Below are 20,065 nucleotides of genomic sequence, written 5' to 3' on the forward strand. Positions count from 1 at the left end.
CAGGGTTTAAACCTTATAAAGCAACCAGCTGTTATAGGAGAGGCTCCCAACCCTGGTGGCACTAGGTGTCATATTATAGTTGTATCTGGGAACCCACTAAATTTAAGGAAGTTGCCCCTGATGATCTTAGGGATGTTAATGAATATAATATAGAGGACAAATAGGACAAGTATTTCATCTTTAGCCATCAGAACTATGGTCTTACCTAAATTCTCCACGGTCATAATAGCTATTGTCCTAAAATATCACATAGTGAGCTTGGAAGCTCTGATCCAATGAGCAAGAGTTAAAATTAAATGAAGTCTCTGCCACTTACAAATTGGCTTGACAAATTGGGACCCCAGAGACCTTACCACCCAAATAGAGTAGTTAACATGGCCCAATGTAAATTACCCAGGACCTTGAAGGGTTCAAAACTGTAGAGGAAGCCTAGTTAGTGAAGTGTTGATTATTCCCAGTGCTTTTAACAGCCCAATTTGTCCTATTAAACCTATTTGTCCTCCGGAGCTCCCAGACTTCATTCCTGTGGCTGCTCAGGTCCCCACCCTCCTTCACCAGGGACCGACCCCCTCCAGGGGTTACATCTCAATCAGGAGAGCCTAGACTGCAAGTTTGGGAATATGGTTAACTTTCTGAGTGTGGGTTTTCCTTTTGAACTGTAGGCAAGCAGGCAGCTTCTATGAGCTGATCTGCCTATTTGTGTCTCCTTGGATCCGTTTATCACTTGAAGGTTGCAGCCTTCTAGATTCATTTGCTCTTGGAGTTTTAAAATCTAACTTGACGAAGAGTTATTATGTGAGTAAGGGAAGAAAAATGTGGAACCAAATAGAATTTGTGTTCCATTTAGGCAAGAGAACCTCAAGATGTGAGATGGGCGTATTTAAGCTCTGTAAAGAGATAACTCACATACCTATGCCTTAAGTTTAGCTCTAACCCTCAACACACTGCAGCAGCTCTTCCTGCCCATGGGTCCTGTCCCCATGCTATTCCATACTATTCTCTAAATAAAAGAGCACTACTGCCAGACCTTGAGAGTCCAAGAAATCTTTCTTTTGATTCCTCTGCTCCCCGAGCCCGCATCAATCTGTACTTGGCACCGTTTGAAACTCAGTCAGTACTTCCCAATGCACCCCGGCGCCGCGCAGTTCACAAAGAGCTGGTTGTAAACAGAGGCAGCGCCAGGCCAGGAAAAAGTTCTGTTTAAATGCAAATATACCAAGCGAGTCCGGTTCCAGCAGCCAGCCTAGTTGAGTTCGCTGAGCGCTGCAGCCTCCCACCTGCTGTCACTCTGGCAGGAGGGGGGGGGGCGTTTAGGCCCGTCCAATCAGGGGAGCCGCTGGTGCAGGTGGGTGGGGCCATGCACTGCACTTCCTGTGAAGTCGGCTTCCGGCTTCTGCCGCGCTGCAGGTGAGCTGTTGTCTGCTGTAAGGGTCCTGGTGGCTCTGCCAGAACCTCTGTCACCCTGTGACCTGCACTGGCCGTGGGGGTCGTAGGAAGGACTCAGGGGTCCCGGGAGCCCTAGAAATGGTGAGTGTGCGGCCCCGGGGTGAGGACACGGGAGGAGGGGCTGGTGGGAAGCGGCGGGGCGGGCCCGGCCTCCCGCGGTCCCCTCCGGGGTCTGCGGCCCCGAGTCCGCGGTGGCGCCGCTCGGCCCTCAGGCCCCTCCGGCCTCAGCGTGGGGGCGGGGCCGGCAACCGGCTCCCGGGCGTCCTGTGGTCCCTGCGCGCGGCGACTTGGGCCGGAGCGTCTCTGGGTCGCTGTGCGCCCGCAGCCCCGCGTGTCCCAGACGGTGTGGGGCCCGCGGGAGGGCCCGCAGGACAGCCAGGCTTCGGGTTCCGGGGTCCGTGCGCGGAGGGGCTGCGGTCTGTGGGTCCCCAGGGCCTCCTTTCTCCTCGGAAGGGACCCGTTTTCTCCTGAGTTTTCCAAATGTGTGGGGAGCAACGTCTCAATCCACAGTCCTTTCCCCACAGGCTGGCTCTTCCTGGGCCTGACAGTAAATCCGTAAATTTCCAGATGCCTCCCCGCACTCCCAAAGCCACTTCCCCTCTTTCATTCACAGGATCCTTATCAACACTTATGGAGGACTTCAAACATACCCGATATGTTAACCGTTTATTATCCCCCAGAGCCATGGATGGCTCTATTTTTTTTTTGTAAGATTTTATTTTTCCTTTTTCTACCCAAAGCTCCACCCCCCACATAGTTGTATATTTTAGTTGTGAGTCCTTGTAGTTGTGGCATGTGGGAGGCTGCCTCAGCATGGCCTGATGAGTGGTGCCATGTCTGCACCCAGGATTCAAACTCTCGAAACCCTGGGCCACTGAAGCGGAGCACGCGAATTTAACCACTGGGCCACCCGGGGGCTCAGGATGGCTCTATGTTAAAGATTAGATTTGTCTGTGTGATGCGGACTCCGGAAGCAGAGAAGTCGAAAGAAAGATTCCTTGGACTCTCAAGGTCTGGCAGTAGTGCTCCTTCATTCAGAGAACAGCGCGTGGACAGGACCCATGGGCAGTAAGAGCTGCAATGGATTGAGGGCAGGGCTAAACTTATAAGGCATAGGTATGTGAGTTATTTCTTTACAAGACAAAGGAAAGATCCTGTAAAAAAAATTGTGGGGATGGCCCATGGCGCAGCAGTTAAGTTCTCACGTTCTGCTTCGGGGGCCCGGGGTTTGCTTGTTTGGCTCCAGGTGCAGACATGGCACCACTTGGCAAGCCATTCTGTGGCAGCATCCCACGTATAAATTAGAGGATGATGGGCACAGATGTTAGCTCAGGGCCAGTGTTCCTCAGCAAAAGAGAGGAGTATTGGCAGCAGATGTTAGCTCAGGGCTAATCTTCCAAAAAAAAAAAAAAAGTCGTTAAAATGGCTGGTGCAGGTGGGTTTGGTTATTGGGTGGTCCTGTACCTTTAGATAAGAATCAGATCAGATCAAGTCAGGATGTCCTGTGCTTCCCGGAGGATGATACAGATTGCTATGCAGGGAAGGACGCCTTGGGCTTCTTTCCCTGGGGCAGCCTCCATCCTCATCATGTGGATATTTTACATGAGAGGAAAGCAGAGAATAATCATCTGGAACCTCATTGCAGGAAATCCTTGTGCCTCTCCCCGAGGATCCTCTGGGCCCAGACATCCTATGGGAAGTTCTTTGGGTGGAGGTTCCTGTTGAAAAAATGTCCTGGGTGATCGATCCCATTGGCATCCGCCCACCCCCCATTTGTGAATGAGAAAAAATTATTCACTTATTTAAGTCTCAGTTTTTCAATAAGGGTAAATACATTTACTGAACAGACCTTGGAAGACACTATAAAATAGATCTAAACAGGCAACAAAGAGGTGAATTTCAGGAAAAATATAATATTCGTTTGTTATATTCCATTTGTTAAGAATATTTGTTTCACTCTGTCTTCACCTGAGCATGTGTAGTAAGTTTCTGAGATCTGTTGTTTACTTTTGGATGTTTTCAAATGAAATTCCAGGGCTTAGACATGCTGACCACAAGCGTTCAAGTGTGATGTCTTGTGACAGAAATAATGTCACCACAGGACCAGGAACAGAGTTGTCATCCCAAAGCGTGCGTCTTTGGCATAAGGGCTATTTTGAGCTGGTGATTATTAAAAAAACAGCAGACACAGGCAAATCTCAGAAACCTAGAAGTTACTCTTTTGTAAGGGAAATTTACATTCTAAGAGAAGCGTCCCTTTGTCAGGGTGCCTCCCTCTGTGTGCCAGGAAGGGCAGGATGACTCTAGATCTCTAGAAACTCTTACCAGTGGAGAAGGCAATGAGTTGAATCTGCATGACAACTTCACCCTTGTTTATGGTGCGTTTCCTGCCAGGCTCCCATCGCTAACCCCATCTTAACAACAGGACCTTAAAGCTCTTTGTCACAGGAGGTGGCCAGCCAGGAGCCTGTGCTGAAGAGAAAGTTTTGATCTGCCAATCTGCCCTCACCCTGCCAGGTCTTTTCATCCCAGCCGGCCCTCCCTGCTCCCTTAAGCTTCAGCCCATGCTCTGGATGAGGGAGACGGAGTTGAGAGCCTGTCCTCCTGTATCCTTGCCAATCGATGGCACAGTCAAATGTTCCTTCTTTCAAAGCCTGGTGTGCCGTGGTCTCAGCTTCTGTGCGCATCAGGTGGCGACCCCTCGCTCAGCAACAGTAATAATCAACTGACATTATTTTGCTGAATGGAATAGATATTTGAGGTTTTATAGTTGAAGTGGTAGAAATACCTTATACTTTTCTTCCCTATTTTCCATGGAAGGACTGGGTTTAAGTGATTTTGCTGGATTATTCCAACACTGGGCTTGTTTGATTTAAAATAACAGTGATGTTCCAGAGCATCTCCAGTGGGGAGCAGAGGCCCTCAGTCCAAGACCCAAGCTAAGGCCCACTTGAGCCTGCAGAGGGAAGGGCTTGCAGGCCCAGTTGTCCTTCCTGGGGAGCCGCCCCCTGCAGGTGTCCTCCTGCTCACACCCCCATGGAAGGAGCCTTTCTCCTGAGAGGAGCTGCAGAGCCCTGGACAGCTGGGGGCTCACGTGCTCATGGGATGGGGAGTGATACCCCGTCTGAGGTTGTGGTTGTGGTTCTTAGGCCTGGACATTTTAGACATCATTTGAGTTTTGCCCCCACACTGTAGGTGCACTGAGAGTGTAATCTGCACAGTGAGGAAGTCTGTGAAGATCAGGTGTTCCATCCTCTGGACAAAGGGTTCATGAATTTCGAGTTCATTTGCTTCAGAAGCTTAAACTGAATCCTGCTGAGAGTTTCCTCACATGTGAGAGTGGCAGCCTGGGGGAGGCAGTGCCTCCATTCTCACAGGAGAGGGAGGGTGCGTGGGGCTCCCAGAGTTCATTCCTGTGGCTGCTCAGGTGTCCCCCCCGTCCTTCCCCAGGGACTGACCCTCTCCAGGGGTTCTGTCTCAGTGGGGAGAGTCTACACCTCCAGTCTGGGAATATGGTCCCTTTCTGAGTGTGGCTTTCCTTGTGAACTGCAGGCCAGCAGGCTGCTTCTATGAGCTGATTGGAATATTCCTGTTTCTGTCCTCGGATTCCTTGATCAGTTGAAGATTGAGATCCTCTGATTCTAGTTTCCATTTGCACTTGGCGTTTGGAAATGTAATGTCAGAGATACGATGTGAGCAAGGCAAGACAATTGTGGAAACAATTTTCTTCCATTTAGACAAGAGAACCTGAAGAGGTGAGATGGGTGTATTTCAGTTCTCAGGTGTGTCGACGAAAATAACCAATCTATAAATGAAAATTTGGGTGAGTTTATCCTGAGCTGAAATCTGAGGATTATAACCTGGGAGAGTCTTTCCACAAAGGAACAGAGCACTCCAAAGAAGTGGGGGTACACAGGGTGGTTATATACCCTCAAAGAGGGTGTTTCACATGTGATTGAAATGTCCCTCCCACAATAGTCACAAGATTGCCCTGTAGGCACAGCGCTTGATGGACACAGCAGGTAGTGGTCTGCTGTCTCCGAGGGGATAGCACGAGGCAAGTCTGTTGTCTTGAGCTGGGTGGTTACAGGCGGTGGGCATAGCAGGGAGCAAGTCTATTGTCTTGAGCTGGGCGGTCACAGGCTGGCACCACAAGCAATCAGTTCCTAGCCTAAGGAAAGATGCTTAATCCTTAAAGAAATGCCAATGTTGGGAGGGGAAGAGAAGTTGCACCTTTATCTCAAGGGCCTTTGTTCTTGCCATGGGGAATATCTAAAGCAGATATACAGTGCATGCTCAAGCCCTTTTGGAAAGACGAGGTCATCCCGAATTAGGTTTACCCAAAATGGCTTCCTCATATGCTCCAATATATCCTATTACTTGCCATTTTTATTTGTCAGGTGCATTTTCCAGGTTTACGTCAGTTTTGTGTGTCCATGTCCCTAGAGAACTTTGACATTTAAAAGGCTATACTATTCCTAAGGCAAATGAATTTTATTTATTTTCTTATTGTTTGTGTGTGAGTGTGTGTGTGAGAGGAAGATTGTAGCTGAGCTACCGTCTGTGCCCATCTTCCTCCATTTTATGTGGGATGCTGCCACAGCCTGGCGTGATGAGGGGTGCTGGGTCCACACCTGAGATCCAAACATGCGAACCCCAGACCACCGAAGCAGAGCAAAGTGAACTTAACCGCTATGCCACCAGGCCAGCCCCTGAATTCTATTTTAATGGATGTGAGAAAAGGCACTTGAATTTCTCTTTTCATTGATATGAGGAATCAGGTCAGAGCTTGTGTAAATCTTTGGAATTCCTAGTTTATTTCAGGGCTTAATTGCAAACCCCTAAGGTAGTGTAATATGCTACTCCTTCCTAAAAATGTTCCCAGGGTAAATATAGTGGAGGCAGAAACAAAAATGCCCCTTGTCTTTTTTCTTAAAAGGAGATTGGTAAATTTTTTATGGTGTACAGTTTTATGTCCATTAGTGTTTAAAGGATTAAATCTTGGAGTGGTTTCCTATGTAGAAATGTTAAAATGAAAAGTTATTTAAAAGTAATGATGAAACATAGGAAAATATGGCATATATAGATGTCTCTCCTTATTTTAGTTAATTTTTGAGGAAGATTGGCCCTGAGCTAACATCTGTGCCCATCTTCCTCTATTTTATATGTGGGTCGCCTGCCACAGCATGGCTTCACAAGCGGTGCATAGGTCCATGACCAGGATCCAAACTGGCGAACCCCAGGCCGCCAAAGCAGAGCATGTGGACTCCACTGCTATGCCATTGGACCAGCCCCTGCCTCGCCTTATTTCAAGTGAATGATACATGGGAATGTTTTTTCTTTTTTTTTGAGGAAGATTAGCCCTGAGCTACCTACTGCCAATCCTCCTCTTTTCACTGAGGAAGGCTGGTCCTGAGCTAACATCCTTGCCCATCTCCTTCCACTTTATATGTGGGACGTCTACCACAGCATTCCATGCCAGGCGGTGCCATGTCTACACCCGGGTTGCGAAGCGGCGAACCCCAGGCCACTGTAGCAGAACGTGAGCACTTAAGCGCTGGGCCACCGGGCTGCTCCCTTCATGGGAATGTTTAAAAAATTTGTAAGAGAGGACAGTAACTTAAGACAACTTCCTCCCCACATGTCCTGCCCAACTCCCGCTCTTACTCCAGCCACTCTTAAATGACCACTTTTGCTCACTGCTTCATCCTGTTAGTGTTTCTTTATATAAAAACCAGCTAGTGTGAATGCCTATTTTTGTCCCTCAAGTTTGTTCCTCTAATGAGTGGTCAGGGTTTGATGCTGATGATGTTTGACAACTGAACACTTAAGCCTCGCCCTCCCTTTTCCCCTGGGCCTTCCTACCTGGACAGGCTGATGAGAAAGCCTGGAGGCTCCTGCACTGTGGGCTGCTGATTGCTGGGAAGCTCCTCCTGGGCTCTGTGCTGCCCTGTGTTGTACTGTTGACCCCACCAAGCCTGGGTTCTAACTGCAGAGGACACTGAGTTGGCAGTTTTGGAAATTCCTGTCCTATGTGGGCAGGAGTCTGTGAATGTGGCCCTCCTTAATGTGATGTTCTGTCAGCGTCTTGGGTGGCGTCTGTCTGTGTGTTGAGAGTGAAGGTGAGAGTGAGGCTGGAGTGGCCTTGACATTAGGGGGAGTCTGCGGTTATGAGGATGATTATACCCTGTCACTGAGTTGAGCCCATCCGATGGTCACTCCTTCAAGAGCAATTATTTCATAGAGAAAGAAGGGCCAGGAAAGTGCAGCCAGTAGGAAGCAAGATTCCAGAGGGCTCCCCAGGGCCCCTAAGTCACTCTGCTGTTGCTCCTAGCCCTGTACCTGTTGCAACAAAGATCCCGACCCTCTGGGTTATAGTGGACCACACCACAGTCTGAGTTTGGCCCAGTGAAGAGATTAATTCAACCCAACTTAAGCCCAGGCATCTGAGACTCTATAAAGCAAGCAGTTGTCTTGCCCCTTTGTGGGAAAAGAATTCTGGCAATCTCTTGCCTCAGAGATCCCCAAAATAGAAGTCAGAGCCACACTTGTATGTACACTAATAGGTCTACAATAGCAGGACACTCGTCATCCACCTTGGGGTTCTGCCACTACTGATAGTGACCTTGGCATTTCTCAGAGGATCCAGTGCTGTGCTCCCCAACAAGGCATTCGATGGAAGTTTCCCCTCCCCTGTGGGTCTCAGGCTCCTAGAGCACAGACTGGCTTATTGAAATATGTTGAAGTTGTTGCACAACTAGAAGGACCTATGACTAGAATATACAACCATGAATGGAGGGGCTTTTGGGAGAAGAAGAAGAAGAAAAGATTGGCAACAGATGTTAGCTCAGGGCCAATCTTGAAAACAACATGACTTGAAGTCAGTTGAATGAGAGATATCCTGTTTCAGTAAAAAAGGGGTGATTTGTAATGTCTGTCTTCATCCTTTTTTAAAAAGACTGCATTTTTTTAGAGCAGTTTTAGGTTTACAGAAAAATTGATGAGAATTTAGCATTTCCACATAACCCTTCTCTCTGCATCCGCACAGTTTGCACTTTTTCACATCGGGTATCACTGTGGTACATTTCTTAGAATTTCCAAGCCCATCTGGACACATTACAGTGCACGGTGCACATTAGCATTGACTCTGTGTGTTACACACTCTGTGGGTTTTCGCAAATGTGTAATGACGTGGACGCATCCTTTCTGTATCATGGAGTGTAGTTTCACTTCCCTGGAACTCGTCTGTTCTCCACCTATTGACTCATCCCTCCCTCCAACCCCCAAATCCTTCACCAGCAAAGATCTTTCTAGTGCCTCATACTTTTGTCTTTACCAGAATGTCATGTACTTCGAATCATACACTACATAGCCTTGTCACATTGGCTTTTTTACTTAATAATAGATTTTTAAGGTCCCTCCATGTGTTTCCATGGCTTGATACCTCATTTCTTTTTATCATTGGATGATGTTTCATTGTTTGGATGCACCACTGATTGTTCAATACTTGAAGGACATCTTGTTGAAAATTCTAACTCTTGTGAATTATGAATAAAGTGCTTCTCAACATTCTTACGTAGGTTTTGTGCAAACATAAGGTTTCAGCTCATTTGGAAAAATACCACGGAGCGTGATTGCTGGCTCTTACTGTATGTAGTGACGGTGTATCTTATTCTGAAAGGAGGTTCCTGTCTTCCAGTGTGGGTGTTCCAAATCCCGTTTCCACCCGCGATGAACTAGGATCCCTGTGGCTTTGTATCTTCACTGATATTTGCTGTTCTGAATATTTTGACTTTTACCCATTTCATAAGTGTTTAGTGCTGCCCACTGTTGTTTTCTTTGCAATTTGCTAATGACATTTGATGTGGAGCATGTTTCATATTGCTTATTTCCCATCTAGATCTCTCCTTCAGTGAGCTGTCTGCAGATCTTTTGCCCATTTTTTAATTGCATGTTTTTCCTCTTACTATTACAGTTTAAGAATTCTTTGCATATTTCAGATACCAATCATTTGTCCAATAAATGTTTTACAGAGATTTTCTCTTACTCTGAATTGTGTTGATCTTGTCTTTACCCCATCTTTTTCAGAGGAGGAGTTTTTCATTTTACTTAAAATTGTAAAATTTTTGGTTTTTTCTTTTGTGGAGCTTGCTTTTTGGTTTTCTATGTGAAAATTCATCAGCAAACACAAGGTCATCCAGATTTTCTTCTGTGTTATCTTGTAGGAGCTTATTCCTTTGGCATTTACATTTAGATCTGTGATGTGTTTTGACTTAATTTTCATGAAAAGTGTGAGGCCCGTGTCTACATTTGTTTTGTGTGTGTGTGTTTGCACATAGATATCCACCAGTTCTCCCACTGTTGGTTTAAAATACTTGCTTTTTCAATTGAATCTCCTTTCCTTCTTTGTCAAAGCTCAGTTGACTCTCTTCGTGTGGGTCTAGAAGGAAAGCAAACTTGCTGTACTCTCTTATTAGTCCCAGGAGTCGTTTCTGTCATTGTGAGTTCTTCCAGTTGTTGCATAGAGACAGTCATATCATATGGAAGAAACATCATGAATTCAGCTACAGGATTTGTGAAGATGTTCTTTCTTAAGAAGTGGAAGTTCTCCTCTATTACTGGTTTATCATAAATAGATGTTGCATTTTCTCAAATCTTATTTTATGTTCATTTCCCCTACTTTCCTTTCTGATATTACTAATTTCTGTCGTCCCTCTTCCCTTTGTTATCTTGAGTGCATATTTCTCAATTTTATTGGTCTTGTGAAACAAGTAGCTTTTTTCTTTTCATTTTCTCCATTGATTTCCCATAATGACATTCATTTCCTTTCTTATTTTATTATTTCTTTTATTGTGCTTGCTTTGGGTTTAACTTGCTCTTCTTTTTATTCTTAGCAAAGGTACATGCTTGCATTAGTGATTAGAGAGCTTTGATTTTTCCAGTGTATTTGTTTGATGGCATGAATTTACCCCTGGATGCTGCTTTCGCTACATCCAAGAACCTTTGCTATGTTGTGTTTTCATGTTTTTAATTCAAAATAATTTTTCCTTTTTCTTGAGACTTCTACTTTCATACTATGTATTATTTAGAAGTGTATTTTTGAAGCACCACACATTAGGGGGGTTTCAACTATTGCTGGTATTGCCTTCTAGAGGAATGCCTATGTGGTATGGGAGCCTATTTTGTATGATTTCTGTTCTTTCAAATTTGTTAAGGTGTGCTTTATGTCCCAAGGTGTGGTTTGTTTTGGTGAATGTTCCATGTGAACCTGAGAAGAATGTATATTCTGCTGCTCTGTGAAGTATTCCGCAGATTACAATGAAACCCAGCAGTTTCGCAGTGCTGTTCATTGCACATCTGTCCTTCCTCACTTCCTGCCTACTGAAATGTCTAATTCCTGATGAGGGGGTGTTGACTTCTACAGCTGTGGTACTGGATTTGTCTATTTCTCCTGCATTCGATCAGTTCCTCCCTGAGGTGTGTTGCCCCTCTGTTGTTAGGCAGGTACACATGCAGCGTTGCTGTGCCTTCTCAGAGAATAGGCCTCTTCATCCGTACCTACTGCCCCTCTATCTCTGCATCTTCCTCAGTTTGAAATCTGCATTGTCTATGATGTCTATTCCTCTGGCAGCTTCCTTTGGATTCGTGTTGGCATGGTCTGTTTTTCTCCATCCCTTTACCCTCCATCTCCCTCTGACTTTGTACTTAGAGTGGGTTTCTTGTAGACAGCATACAGTGGTATTTTTTGAACTCTATTACTGTGTCTTTCAGTTGTAATGAGACCATTGATGATTAAAGAGGTTAATGATTCAGTTGGATTAATATTTACCAAAATTTTAGTTTTTCCATTTTTACCCTTGTTTGTTTTTGTCTTCTACCTTTTTGCCACCTTCTCTCGTTAAAACTGAGCATTTCCCGTAATTCTTTTCCCCCCTCTCTTAGCATATCAGTTACACATTTTTTAAAAGACACATTTTTGTTGTTGCCCTTGAGATTTCAGCATACATTTACAACTAACCCACCCCTCTGCCAAGTGACACTGTGCCACTTCACTGTGTGCAAGTACCTCTTTACACACTGTCCCCAATTTTCCTTTCCCTGTGTCTTGTGACATTGCTGTCATTTATGTCTCTTGTCCATTAGCTTCTCATTACCAAATTCGTTCTTCCTGACAGTAGTTGAAACAAAGTGTCATCTGTTGTATTAATTATAAGAAACATAAAAGATATGTCCCCTCATCTTTTCTTCTTCTAATCCCCTACCTTTATCATTTACATTCTTTCTGATAAACTTTCCAACAATTTCATTCTAAGTATGTGTACTTGGGACAAATTTCCTCAAATTTTGTCTCAGAAAGTCCTTATTTCTTCTGTGTACTCAAGGATAATTTTGCTTGACCGAATTCTGGGAAAGTGAGTTTTATTTTCAACACTTTAATTCTTTCAGTCTCCTCTGCTCTTGTTGCATGGTTTTTGAGAAGTGGTCCAATTTAATTCAAATCTTTGTTTCTTTCTGTTGAAGGTGTGTTTCTTCTCTGGCACTTTTCAGCACATTGTCTGTGATGTTTCTCTAGTTTCAGTGTGATACCCTTGGGTGTGCACTTTTGTACTTTATCGTGTTTAGTGTTCCGTGAGCTTCCTGGATGGACAGTGTGCTGGCTATCATTAATTTTAGAGTAACTTGGTGATTATTACTTGACGTTTTCTTCTGTCTGTCTCTTTTCCTTCAGGTATTCCCACTATCTGTATTTTAAGCCTTCATTTACAGAGGCTTGTCCTAGGCTTTGTGGAAATTGTGTTCTGTCTTTTTTGTTATTTTTGCCCTTGCATTAGACTCTGGTGAAATAGTTTTTTTTTTTTTTTTTTTTTTTTTTTAGTACAGGCCTTATTAAGAACAGAATATGTGGGGCATATTTCAAAATGCCATCTTTTTTTTTTATCTTTCCCAAGTTTGGAGACTCTGGTTTGTCCTGTGACCTCAAGGCTCTCCTGGATCTAAGAAGGGTTGTTCATTTCAAGTTTGTTCATTTTCTTCTTGTGAGAACAAGAATGACAGCTTCTAAGCTCCTTAGGTGCAGGATCAGAAGTTGGCAGGGCATCATCCAGAGTGGCTGCTCAGGAAACACTTCCTCTTGAAGTTTGACAAAGGAAATTTTATGTTCTTTGTGGGGGAAACCACTGTTAAATCCTTCGTGTATTTTATAATCATGGCAAATTTAACATCAAACCATTGTGGACTTCAAGGAGCTCCCTTGCAATCTGCAGCTCCTTTGTTTTTTTTTCTAAAGATTGGCAGCTGAGCTAACAATAGTTGCCAATCCACCTGTGGTTTTTTTTTTACTGCTTTTTCTCCCCAGATCCCCTAGTACATAGTTGTATATTGTAGTTGTGAGTGCCTCTGGTTGTGCTATGTGGGATGCCGCCTCAGCATGGCCTAACGAGCAGTGCCATGTCCGCACCCAGGATCCAAACCAGCGAAAACCTGGGTTTCCAAAGTGGAGTGGGCGAACTTCACTACTCGGCCACGGGGCCGGCCCCGATCTGCAGCTCTTAACCTACCCCTCAAGGGGAGCAAAGCTCTGGTACAATGTTAGCATTTGACCAGAAAGAGCTCTTGTGGCACATTATTATCTCACAATGTGTGCTAAAATTGGTGAGAATTAGCTTTGAGGCCCATAAGTATAGTGATCTTATGGTCTAAGTTTTCATGGCTTCCTCCTTGTGCCTGAGCTCTCAGTTCATAATAATTCCAGCCCCATCAAATCTTCCAGAGTGAGAAAGGTAGAACTGAGTCTATGATAGATATTACACAAGTGAAAAGCAGTGTTTCATCACGAGAATATTTACATTCAGCCAGCTGCATCTGCTTGCGTGTAATGGCCTGGAGCAGTTTAGGACAATGTGGGCAGCTGGGCTTGGTCAAAGTGTGATTTCACAGGCCTCCTGGACTCTCAGTTTGGTGATTGGATCAGATTAAAAAGCTTCCAGTTCTTCACTATGTTTTGTTTTCCTTTTTTTTTTTTTAGAGGCAGATTAGCCCTGAGCTAACTACTGCCAGTCCTCCTCTTTTTGCTGAGGAAGCCTGGCCCTGAGCTAACATCCGTGCCCATCTTCCTCTACTTTATATGTGGGATGCCTACCTCAGCTGTGCGTGTCAAGTGGTGCCATGTCTGCACCCGGGATCCGAACTGGTGAACCCCGGGCTGCAGAGAAGCAGAACGTATGAACTTAACTTGTGCACTACCGGGCCGCCCCGTTCGCTATGTTTTTATTCACTGAAACATCCCGTAGATTTCACCCTCTGCCTCATGGAGTGCTGTAACCTGTGGGTAATATGGAAGAAGATGAAAGAACTTTTCTTACGAAGAATCATTGTTCCACAAATGATATTTGTTTCATTTGTATAGCATTTGAGTCATTTCCCAACATGTTCTGGAACTTGTTCTTAGAGAGAAATCGGATGGAATGTGATCACAGTGAAAATGTGTATTTCCGTGTGTTCACAATATTGTTAAATTGATGAGCATTGTGTACAGAAAAGAGGGAGCTTGTGATAATCACAAATAGAATAAATGTTTGGAGATAATAGAATCCCATCTAACCTTTCTAGAATTGCAGTGGAGATCCCCAGTGCTGTCAGGCTCATGTATGCTACTCTACACACATTTGTGGTGTTTTAGGACTCAGTGGCCATTGAGGACGTGGCTGTGAAGTTCACCCCAGAGGAGTGGGCTTTACTGGATCCTTCACAGAAGAAACTCTACAGAGATGTGATGTGGGAAACCTTCAGGCACCTGGCCTCAGTAGGTAAGAATGAGGACATTCCTTTACGTCATCAATGAGAGAACAAGTGGTTCTTGCCCGTCATCAGTATTCTCAGATGTAGAATGTGGAAAGAGGAGGTTGTTAGTAAATAAAGTAGAACTGGCCATAGATTATCATAGACTTAGAATCTAGAAATTTTTGTCTAATTCCTAATATTTGGAATAAACTTTCTGGGTCTGCATTTCAGGTATAACATGGGAAGATTGTGATCTTGAAGATCACTGCAAAGACCAGGGGAGAAAAGTAAGGTGAGTCACACAATAGGAAGCTCTGTCTCATGAGAATTCTTGTATGTTAAGAAATTGTTTTAAAATAGAACAAACAAAACAAATAACCCTTGCTTCAAATTTAGTTATTCTTAGAAAATTTTCACCAAATATACTTTTTGAAATGTGATGTAGAGGTTCAATTTTTGCAAAATATTTCACTTAGAAATAGTATTAGTGAATGTTATCTATGAATATCACTGTTTGGAAAATAACAAGTGTGAAGTCCTGTTTCAGAAACTTCAGTATATTTAATTTCAGAGAATTCACAGAAGGAAGAAAACATAAACATTTCCTATCAATCATCATAAACACAAGAAGTATAAAATCATTAATAGAGAAATCATTAACAATATTCTTCTCATTTTTACAGAAAGCATAGGGTAGGGAGACTCTGTGAAAGTGAAGAGGGTAGTCAGTGTGGAGAAAACTTCAGCCTTCTTCCAAATCTCAGTCTGAACAAGAAAACTACAGGAGCTAAACCATTTGGATGCAGTGCATGTGGAAGAGTCTTCACGCATCATTCATGCCTTACAACACACATCAGATGTCACACTGAACATAAAACGTGTGAGTATCAAACATTTGGGGAGAAGCCATATAAATGTAGGAAATGTGGGAAAGCCTTCGCTTATCTCACTTTACATCTACCATGTGAAAGAACTCATACTGGAGAGAAACCCTATGAATGTAAACAATGCAGTAAAGCATTCGCTTGTTCCAGTTCTCTTCAAAGACATGAAAAGATTCATAGTGGAGACAAACGGTATGAATGTAACAAATGTGGTAAAGCATTTACTTGTTCCAGTCATCTTCAACTTCATGAAAGAATTCATACTGGAGACAAACCCTATGAATGTAAGAAGTGCAGTAAAGCATTCACTTCTTCTGGTTATCTTCGACTTCATGAAAGAACTCATAGTGGAGAGAAACCCTATGAATGTAAAAAATGCAATAAAGCATTCACTTGTTCCCCTTATCTTCAAAGACATGAAAGAATTCATACTGGAGAGAAACCGTATGAATGTAAGAAATGCAGTAAAGCATTCATTTCTTCCAGTTATCTTCGAAGACATAAAAGAATTCATACTGGAGAGAAACCCTATGAATGTAAAAAATGCAGTAAAGGATTCACTTCTTCCAGTTCTCTTCACAGACATGAAAGAATTCATACTGGAGAGAAACCTTATGAATGTAAAAAATGCAGTAAAGCATTCACTTCTTCCAGTTGTCTTCGAGTTCATGAAAGAGCTCATACTGGAGAGAAACCCTATGAATGTAAAACATGCAGTAAAGCATTCATTTCTTCCAGTTATCTTCGAGTTCATGAAAGAGCTCATACTGGAGAGAAACCCTATGAATGTAAAACATGCAGTAAAGCATTCACTTCTTCCAGTTATCTTCGAGTTCATGAACGAACTCATACTGGAGAGAAACCCTTTGAATGTAAAACATGCAGTAAAGCATTCGCTTGTATCACTTATCTTCGAGTCCATGAAAGAAGTCACACTGGAGAAAAACCCTTTGAATGTAAAAACTGCAGTAAAGCATTCTCTTCTTCCAGTTCTCTTCAAAGACATGGAAGAACTCACACTGGAGAGAAACCCTTTGAATGTAAAATATGTCGTAAAGCCTTCAGGTCTACCAGTAATCTTTCAAAACATGAAAGAACGCACACAAGAGAGAAACCCTATGAATGTAAAAACTGCAGTAAAGCATTCACTTGTTCCAATTCTCTTCAAAAACATGAAAGAACTCACGCTGGAGAGAAGCCCTATGAATGTGAGGAACATGAGAAAGGCTTTAGTTCTCATGCAGACTTTTGAGGATATGCACGAACGCACACTACAGTTAAAACCAGGTAGATATAAACAATTTGGGACTTTTCTCATCCCACTTCTTTCTTGAAGGCATTCAAGGACTCATTGGATAAAAACATCTTGAATGTTGAGAGCATGAGAAAGAGTTCAGTTGGCCTACACCCTTCTATGTGAAACTCCCACCAAAAAGAAATATAAACGTAAGTCCTATGAGAAAGCTTCATGGAAATTAATTTGTACATGAGGTTCTAGAAAACTTTGAACAGAAAAGAGTTGTTATCAAAGTGGTAAATATATTGTATTTGTCAAGCCTTTCTTAAAGTGCAACATTAGAGTGTTGATTTCTATTAATTACTTCAGAAATGAATATTAAGGTGAGATGATTCTGCTAGTCATCCTTCATAAATAGTAAATAAGATTCATAGGTAGTGCATTTCCCTGAAATCAGTTAATTTTTTATCTTTAGTTTTTTTAATTATGTTTTAATTGTTCTGTGTGAAGGGGGTATTGAAATATGACAGTTTGTATTTGTTGTGATTTTCTTCCTGGCGTTTTATTTACAGTTCCTGGATATGCCTCATCTATTGTACATATTGTACGTGTTTCAGAGAAAGCTCCTTTCTGGGGGTGGTGGGTGGAGGAGCCTGTTTTTATTTTCTGTACTCTTAAACAGTTGGGAAAAAATTTATGCGTGGCAAGTTATCCCAGAGTGTACTTCCTGTGAATTCTTAGTTTCCTATTTGTGCCTTTGCTGTTTGTCCTTCCTTCTGACTGGTATTTGGTGAATAGACTTTGAATTAAGTAGAGGCCTGTGGCAGGGCAACAAATTCTAGAGCTGAGCACATCACCCCTATACTGCATTATGTTTTATGTTCACCCCTATACTGCATTATGTTCTTTCATGTTTTTGAAGAGAATTGGAACAGTGAGAGTAATCTGAAGAGCTAGATCTTTAAGAATCGGTCCCATTGCTGGTTCCTTGTTGAAATTTCCCAGTGGCCTCACTTGCATGAGATCTGGAAGGCAGAAGCACACAGGCCTTAGGCCGATTTTTGAGCCATCACCGAGGGAGGGAGACAGTTGCATAGGAGCTTCAAGGACACCATCTTCCATCCCTTTTTCTGGATTCTTTGCCCTTCTTGTCAAGAGTATCTTGGAAACCACCAACAATTAGTTGATTTCCATTTTGTTAGAGATGCATTTTCCACCACTTTCACATCAAAGATCCATTCAAGGTAGGATCTTTCTGGAAGGCCTCTTGTGTCCACCAGGACACAATTCAGACCTTTGTGGTGGGAGTGTTCTCTGATTCCCCTTTTCTCTAGATGATAATTGAGTAAAGTCTAACATGTATAGGAAAGACCTTTGCTGTTCATAGTGCTAGTGAGCACATTTTCCTGCTTCACCATGGTATCTACAATGGGATGTAAAAATAAGAACCTGCGAGTTTGTTTCTCTGCTGCCTTGTGCAGCAGCTGCTTGACCCAGTTCTTCCATGTGAGAACAATCAGCTTTCTCTTGTTGGGAAGACAGTGTGTGTTTCTTGTTACTTGTAGATTGAATGTATTCCCCCAATGTGATATCAATGACCTGTGAGTGTATGTCAATAAAAGTATGTCCATCTGTTTGGGAAATGAACACTTCTGTAGTTGTTTCATTGATATATTTTATCAACTGTTTCAGTGCATCCTATGTTAATATTATTGTGGATTTCATTTTTACAGACTATGTTAATATCCATTTTTGATTATGGATTTTCAGATATACTTTGCAAGGTTCTTCATCTAATCATTATACATTTTGAGTCAGTTTTATCATGTGTGGACCAATTCAGGTGTTTCTTCATCAGGCAAACTGTAGTTCTTATTCTTTTACACTTAGAACTTTTGTCATGAAAATAATTTCTCACTCATTTTTAACCCCAAAATTAACCACCATGTTTTCCTTCAGTACCCTCTTCTGGTGACCTGCAGGATTGCACCTGCAGTCAGAGATGGGTGTAAGGAATTCTAGTAAGAATGACCACAGACCTAAAGGACCTTGAGGTGTAACAGTAATGGTACTCAAAGGGTTTCTTACAAGATTTGGCCTGCGTTTGTGGATTTGACTGCTATTCAAGGAGGCAGATTATTTTCTGTATTCTATGATGTGAGGAGGTGTACTTAATTCTAACTGCTGTAAACTTTTTTCTTGTGAACTGAATCATTGTTTTCTAGAAGGCAAATGTAGTGAAGGTAAGTTAATTTTTAAGAAGTTCCAGTGAGTCATTTTAGTAAGAAGAAGGAAGAGAGTCATTTATGATTTGGACTTTTATCCTTTACCATTTTTACCTGTATGGTAATAAAATGCTGTTAGTTTTGTCTTGGAAACTGTGCACTTTTAATGACCAAGCTGTTGGACCCTTTTCTCTTCGACAGGGTAATACTTGGCCTTGCAGTGGATGCAGCCAGCTCCTGGTCCTCTGGAACAGCTTTGCCTTTCCTACTTAGAGTCAAAACACCGATATATTTCCTATGGTGAATTAGGCACTGTTTACTGTGAAGTACCTCATTAAGTACCTTAAATACATAACTTCTCTTCTTAGCATCCTACATAATATTTTCAATATCTCCTTTACACTCAGCTGAGGCCTTTGAGTTTAGGTAAATTGTGAGACAGTGCAGACCCAGCCAGGGAATTAGGACCACTGTGCCACTCTGAAGCCTTTCCTTCTCTGAGACTGTGCTCTTGCTGGTACCGTTTCAGCGTCCCTCACAAGCCATGCAGCATGGAGTCAGTGTACACACTGTAGCAGAGCTGAGACAGTGGGATCTGGATACAGAGCGTGAAACAGACAAGTCCTGGCAGTCCTGGTGCTTCCATGTTTGTGGAAAAGCAGAAGTGATGGACACAGTGAAGCTTTGTTTTATAGAATACAAATAAGTCCTTTGAAGAAAAGTAAAAAATAGCCTTGAGCTATTAGGCTGAGGTGTGTTTATATCTTTTCTATGAGGGTAGGAGTGAGCAAGGATGTCATTATTATTATTATCTGGGACTTGAGACTTCCTATTGATCTAAGCCACAGGTATTTGTATTGTCTTTTGTTTTTAATGTCATTTGAGAGGATTTTTATATTACCATTAAATATTTAACATGTTAGCATATTTGGCATTTTCATTATGCTGCTGTACAGACTGGAGTGTGCAACATACACCCCAGTAAACCATGGAGTTCCTCCCACTTAGAAAGACAGTTGCCTTCACCTGCACTGTTCTAGCTCATCCTGAGTGAGTTCTATGGGTAGAGTGACATCTCTGTGGGTCTGCTGTGATCTCCCCGTGGAAACAGCACAAAGAGCTCTGGCTGGTTAGAGGCAACGAGCCAAGGAATAATTGAGTGAGCTGCAGAGAGAAGGTATGAATTTTAGTAACATCGTAATTGAGTGTCAGAGGAGAAATTGGAAATTTTCAACATCTTTTAATCATAGGACTGGCTGGAAGTCTTTAATTTCAATGGTCCAGAAAGCCCTGGTGCTCAGGTAGCTGATCACAGGTTTCCTTTCTATATGCTTAGACGTCCAGCACATGGTGTGGAAAATTGGGGAAGAGCAATAACAGCTTCAGGGTTTAAAACAGCAAAGGAAACAGAATGTTTTCCCTTTTTTACTTTAAGTGTAAATTATGAATTGGGCTTCATTCAAATGGACACCACAGGATTGTTCTTTTGAGGT

The 20,065-nt window shown here is 42.9% G+C and overlaps 1 protein-coding gene across 3 annotated transcripts; it reads left to right on the forward strand.

Moving 5' to 3' along the window:
• Nucleotides 1-1,364: 1,364 nt before the first annotated feature.
• Nucleotides 1,365-19,499, forward strand: LOC111774454 (zinc finger protein 709-like). Of its 3 annotated transcripts, XR_011440607.1 has the most exons (5): nucleotides 1,374-1,527; nucleotides 14,126-14,252; nucleotides 14,458-14,518; nucleotides 14,910-16,556; nucleotides 18,774-19,499. XR_011440607.1 is itself a non-coding variant. In XM_070273068.1 (4 exons), the coding sequence occupies exons 1-4, from the start codon at nucleotides 1,525-1,527 to the stop codon at nucleotides 16,360-16,362; spliced, it is 1,644 nt and encodes a 547-aa protein (XP_070129169.1). In that variant the 5' UTR covers nucleotides 1,365-1,524; the 3' UTR covers nucleotides 16,363-17,994. The 3 variants fall into 3 exon arrangements, 2 of the variants coding, with proteins under 2 accessions (XP_070129169.1, XP_070129170.1); XM_070273068.1 differs by lacking the exon at nucleotides 18,774-19,499 and having other exon boundaries at nucleotides 1,365-1,527; nucleotides 14,910-17,994; XM_070273069.1 differs by lacking the exon at nucleotides 18,774-19,499 and having other exon boundaries at nucleotides 13,472-14,252; nucleotides 14,910-17,994.
• Nucleotides 19,500-20,065: the final 566 nt, after the last annotated feature.

Source organism: Equus caballus, chromosome 7 (genome assembly GCF_041296265.1).
Source record: "Equus caballus isolate H_3958 breed thoroughbred chromosome 7, TB-T2T, whole genome shotgun sequence".
Classification (NCBI taxonomy): domain Eukaryota; kingdom Metazoa; phylum Chordata; class Mammalia; order Perissodactyla; family Equidae; genus Equus; species Equus caballus.

Bases quoted from the DNA above. Each gene is read 5' to 3' on its own strand.
- LOC111774454 (XM_070273068.1), top strand. The intron at 14,253-14,457 runs GTAAGAATGAGG...TCTGCATTTCAG, and splicing joins CAGGCACCTGGCCTCAGTAG to GTATAACATGGGAAGATTGT. The intron at 14,519-14,909 runs GTGAGTCACACA...TCATTTTTACAG, and splicing joins GACCAGGGGAGAAAAGTAAG to AAAGCATAGGGTAGGGAGAC.